General features: G+C 38.0%; 1 protein-coding gene across 1 annotated transcript; it reads right to left on the bottom strand.

Moving 5' to 3' along the window:
• Positions 1–1,916: 1,916 nt before the first annotated feature.
• ccnj (cyclin J) lies at positions 1,917–4,879 on the bottom strand. Its single transcript, XM_060871436.1, has 6 exons — positions 4,732–4,879; positions 4,167–4,292; positions 3,862–4,072; positions 3,407–3,706; positions 3,091–3,250; positions 1,917–2,877 (listed from the first exon to the last, which is right to left on the bottom strand). Exons 2-6 carry the CDS (start codon positions 4,233–4,235, stop codon positions 2,517–2,519), a joined length of 1,101 nt encoding a protein of 366 aa, XP_060727419.1. The 5' UTR covers positions 4,236–4,292; positions 4,732–4,879; the 3' UTR covers positions 1,917–2,516.
• Positions 4,880–5,574: the final 695 nt, after the last annotated feature.

Here is a 5,574-nt window from a genome sequence, read left to right as displayed (position 1 = left end):
ATCTAAGTAAAGTGTAATACTTATTAATGATGAAATGATTCTGAGAATTACACAATATAAATAATCAGGTTCATAATAATTATGTAAGTGTGATATGTATGATAGAAGCATTTGCATATCTAATGGATTTGGGGTTTTACAGTCACCATCCATTTTCAGGAATACTCTGCCAGCCAACTCACCAAATAGCCAATCATGTGGCAGGACAATGCAAACCATGCAAATACAGGTCACAACTCTTAATTAATGTGCACATCAGACATCCTAAGAGGAGAAATGGTTGGATAGGCTAGTTTATTTCAGAAACTATTGATTTTCTTTGAAGAATGTAGATAGAACTGTGAGAAAAACAAAAAACATCCAATGAGCAGCTTGTTGATGAGAGAGGTCAGAAGATGTTGGCCAGACTGGTTCAAGCTAACAGGAAGTCGATTTAAGGTAGTCTACAGCAGTCTTAAGCAGATGGTAGAGTCAGAATTTGGCATCCTCATGATGAAGTCATGGACCCAAGCTGGCATGTGTCAACAGTTCAGGCTGCTGGTGGTGGTGTAATGTTGTGGACACTGTTTTCTTGGCACACATTTCTCCCCTTAATCCACATTTGGCTCTTGCCCGGACACTAGATCCGAATCGTATATTGCACATTCGGGATGTGGTAGGACAGAAATACATAAGATGAAAGTGTAGCTGATAAATCTGCAGCAATTTTGTGATATCGTCTTAACATAGACAAGAATTTCAAAGGAATGTTTCCATTACCTTGTTTGTGAAATCCATGCCACAAACAAATCTATGCTGTTCAGAGAGCAAGGGTGGGCCTTAGCCAGTATTATTATGATTTTCCTTATAAAGAAACTTGGGAGTGCATTTATTCTTATTATATCAACTGTACCTTGGAAAGAAGTCTGTTCCAGGAATAGATTTTCCATGTTAAAATCAACTCTGATGCCTTTAAATGGAGAAAAATGTCTAAAATGTACCAATGAGTTTAAAACCATCTGGCATCTGTTAGATGTTATTTCACTGCTAAACCCTGGGGTTTTGCATGTCTGCAGGAAATTTTTGTTTGTGTGCAATTTATGCATTATATGTTGAGATATATACATATATATACACACACACACACATACACATATATATGTATATATATATATATATATATATATATATATATATATATATATATATATATATATACATATATATACACACACACACACATATATACATACACATGTGATATTTGATATACAAATAATCAAGAGATTAGGAGAGAAATGGATCAAGTCATAGGTACTGTTATAAAAGACAGAGTGTGTGGATTTTAAGGAGGCAAACATACATTAATACATTTCATCTTCCATGTATAATCTACAGAAATGTATCCAGTATATTTTGGAAACAGAGCTGTAACTGGATATAATTGATGTTTATAATATTGGGACTGAGAGAAATGGAAAAGCTTAGATAGCTTCAAAGATTTGCTGACTTTAGATAAGCCACAAAAATCAGAAATTGTAAAAGTCAGTTACAAATCACATCCCCACAATAAGGGGTTTTGGAGTGCGTTGTTTATCTTTTGTTGTAATTGCATCCAAAAGCCTTATGCTTGTACTGATTTAAGTGTAGGCTGTAGATTGAACTGAGTTTTCAACTAAGCATATATCATTTTTATTCTAAAAGTAAAGATGCAATACCTAGTCGATGCAGTCTTTACAATTCATTAAATTAATTATTTGTTTTAAGAAATACTGGTCAGAGTTGTAGTGGATCTGGAACATATCCTAAGAATACTGAATATGATGCCAGCTTATCACAGTACACACACACACACGTTTGGCAGAATCAATCAACAACCCAGCATGTTAAGAGATGGGACGAATCCATAGAAAATCCACATGGATTCACCGTGAAGCTGTAAGGCATTAATACCATGTCAATACATTAATACAATTACACACCATAATTGTAATAACGCATGTTATTTTAGTGCTCAAAAAACAGGATCAGATCAATAAAGCAGAATGCAACCAAAATATGTTGTACAAGAATAGTACAACATATTTTTATTTATTTTAAAAATGTTTGGTACCAAAGTGCATTTGTAACATCACAGGGTAACAGGCCTACATTCAACGCTTTTGAGGTATTCTGGCTATCAATGGCATAAGCTTGTTGGTGCTGATAAAAATCACACCGTATTTTTCTAATCAAGTAGCAAGGATATATATATAAAAAAAAACGTCAGTGCAAAAAAACAAAACAAATGAAAAATCTGCAAAAATGAAAAAAATGCAAGTCTCTCAGAATTGCATATTATGCTAACTTTGCACCTTGTTGTCCAGTTATTACAGTATTTAACACAATGTCCATTACTTCAGTGTTTTTTGTATTCTTAAAACAGGATTCAGAGCTTGAATTATCCAGCTTGAGATGCAAAGCTTGGCATTACCATAATTTTCCAAAGTTTGCTTCATATTCACATAAATGTCCTTTATGTTTGTAGGCAGGGTCCATCACCTGTTGAAGCACGGTGCTGTGCATGAGTAAACAGAGTTCACCTGGTATGGCCTATTCGGCATCTTCATCTTAGCATCCAGTGGTACAGAGATTGTCTGTGGTTGTGTTTGCCCATGTGACGGGCCACTAGACACCTGCAGTGAACCACTGTGGCACAGGTAGGCACCTGAGGCATGGGCCGAGACCAGCACAGGTTGGCCGCTCTGCTGGGCGTATTGCAAGGCTGGTCTGTGGACATACTGGGCTACTGTGGCACTCTGGCTTTGTGCTGAGTACACGGTTTGCCCTGGCTGTGGACCAGGCTGCTGCTGCTGGCACTTCTGTTTGTTGGCTTCATTTACATCACTATCGTGGGCACTATGAAGAAAATAAAGCCTATATAAATACAGTCAGCACAAAAATAAAATGAAAAAGTGACTGCAGTGCTGTCAGCTGAGAAATTGTAGGATATAATGTTTCTTTAACAAACATCTTATTAGAAAATTTGTATTGATAATTAACAACTAAAAATGTCCTTACAAATTTTCTTTGTATAAATGTACTAAAAGGTACATTAAGCAAATCACTCACAGAAGCAGACTCTCCACACAGGGCAGTAACTGCTCCCAGGTGTAGGTGGACTGGCGCTGTAGACGAGGTGGCCAGGTCGGAGCCAAATGCAGAATTACCCGAGATGAAGCTACACAAGCAGCAGCTACCAATGACGGTGCAAATCGTAGAAATGCATGGTCTAGTAATAGAAATGCGAATTTAAAAAACATTAAGAAAAGCTTTTAGTGCATCCGAGAACTCATATTTGTTATGAATATGTAAAGAGGTATAGGACTTATTCTGATAGCAGGTTTCAAACCAGTGAATCAAATCAATTTAAATGAAGCAACATTACCTTGCAAAGAGACTTCCAGAAAGTAATCTGCATATTTGTTCATATACAACATTGTCTTCTCCAAGCATGCCATTGGCCAGCCATCATGTAGATCGGTTTCACTGACAGCAATTGACAGGTAATACTCAATAAAGTGTGCAGCAGTGGGTAAATATAGATTCCAGTGGAAGGTCTCTAGGAGCAGTAGCTCCATTTGCAATAGGCCCTGTTTGGTCAACACCAGGTTCATAGAGCTCATGCAAGTGAGGCTGTTGAGGGATTCCAGCTTAGGCACTCGGTCCTCTCTCTCTTCAAATTTACCTGGCACAAAAGGGTTAAAGATCAACTTGCATGCATTTGTCATTTTATCAGCTGCACCTGTTATATAGCTGGATACAGTTTTTCAGCCACCCTCCATCCTGTACGACAAAATATATGCCATATAATCAGTACAAAGAAAACCACAAGCAACTTACTAGCCAAAAGTAGGCAAGAAAGAGCCACCATGTGAAGCTGCTGCACAGAGATGTCATAGCGGTCCATGAAGAGGTCCAGCAGATATACGGCCAGGTGTCGAGCTGCAGGACACAGCCTGAACCGGTTGCTCACGATGGCTATGAGGTCTGCAAAGTAGCGCCTGAGGTTCAGTTGTGGGGACTGACCTTTATAAACAGGCAATCTCAGCTCCTTCAAAAGAGAGACACATACGTACGTCCGTCGTGACCACGAACAAATGCAGACAAGGTTAAGAAAACAAAAATTAAAAGAAAAAGATATAGACCTTGTAGCGAAGAGCATGGTATATATCTCCAGCAAGTTGGCCTTTCCACCACTGGCCCTCCAGCTCCATTGGTTGAAAAGTGACAGGATGCTTTTTGAATCAGACAGAGAGCTGAGTGAATGCAGCCTATGCAGAGAAACTTACTTTCAAACAAGGTAACAAAACTCTCCAGTGCAAACTACTGCAAACGTGCAACTACCAACTCCTCTAATTGCAAAGGTCACCTCCCATTCAATATCCACTCTGTGCTCACGAGCAATAAGGGGAAAAAGTGCTCGAGTCTGACACACTGATTATCACCCATTGGTTCAGTCTGTAGCCAATAGCTGTCTCAATCAAGGGCTGCTAATTTGCATACATTAAGAAGTGGCACGCGACCAACGTGGTTGCTTTGTCAGTTCTAACTATAGCCAGTTTACATGCTAACAATAGTTGTTAAGCTAAAATACAGATTATTATGTCAGAAGGAAATGTGTGCTTTTAACATCACGCATGATTTCGATAAAACCCAAGTTATACTGTACCATTTCGAGCCCTAAGTCTATCTATAAACCTAAGTACTTACCACCACACAAGGAAACCTGAACACACACTACAAATTAGCTAATTATCCGGCACTTAAAAGTAAAACGATCAAAGAGCGCCAGTGGCGGTGTTTATGTTTACAATGAAACATCACAGTTGAGCTATAAAGCGACACGCCGCACAGAATCGATTCCCTCCATCAGCCAATTGGATTCTTCCTTACAATCCCCCAAACATCAGTGAGCAACCAATCAGCGGCTGGGTTACACTGACGTCACGGAAGCGGCAACACGAGGATTTAGAGGTTCTGCGTCTTAATAAAACATCAGCAAAGCATAACATCATATAATATAACATACTATACGGCGTATAATGCTGGGATTTATTACCAACATATATTTCCTACATAGAAAATATGGGAAAAATGGCTAAAACTGTGCAGTGCTGGAAAGTCTGGGAAGTTTTGGATAAGTTATTTGTTGTACTGGGGTCAAAAGTCCATCATGTAAACTTCCTATGCCATAAACGACTCCTTTCAGTGAGTCTAATAAGTACAGGCTTCTGAAATGTAGCTACTTTAGGTAACACAGATTTTATTTATTGTCTAAATGATCCGGTTATGAGAACAATGCAAAATGTTAATCTTAATTTAAAATGTAGTAAAATCTTTACTCTTTATTTGATAGAAATGACACTGTATTATTATTCTCAAAGCATCAGGTGATGATTCATTTTCTATAACAGCAGTTCTGGTAATTCAGATCGCACGTTATATCTTATTAAATAACATTATTTCTAGAGCAACAGATAGATAGATAGATAGATAGATAGAACTTTATTGTCATTGCATATAGTACAGGTACACAGCAACGAAATGCAGTTT

This window comes from Tachysurus vachellii, chromosome 6 (assembly GCF_030014155.1).
Source record: "Tachysurus vachellii isolate PV-2020 chromosome 6, HZAU_Pvac_v1, whole genome shotgun sequence".
NCBI lineage: Eukaryota > Metazoa > Chordata > Actinopteri > Siluriformes > Bagridae > Tachysurus > Tachysurus vachellii.
Note: the sequence above shows the minus strand (reverse complement) of the source record. Positions and strands in the feature narration are given on the sequence as shown.

Bases quoted from the DNA above. Each gene is read 5' to 3' on its own strand.
- ccnj (XM_060871436.1), bottom strand. From the start codon at position 4,235: ATGGAGCTGGAGGGCCAGTGGTGGAAAGGCCAACTTGCTGGAGATATA. The intron at 4,073-4,166 runs GTCTATATCTTT...TCTCTTTTGAAG, and splicing joins ACCATGCTCTTCGCTACAAG to GAGCTGAGATTGCCTGTTTA. The intron at 2,878-3,090 runs GTGAGTGATTTG...TTTTCTTCATAG, and splicing joins TGTGTGGAGAGTCTGCTTCT to TGCCCACGATAGTGATGTAA.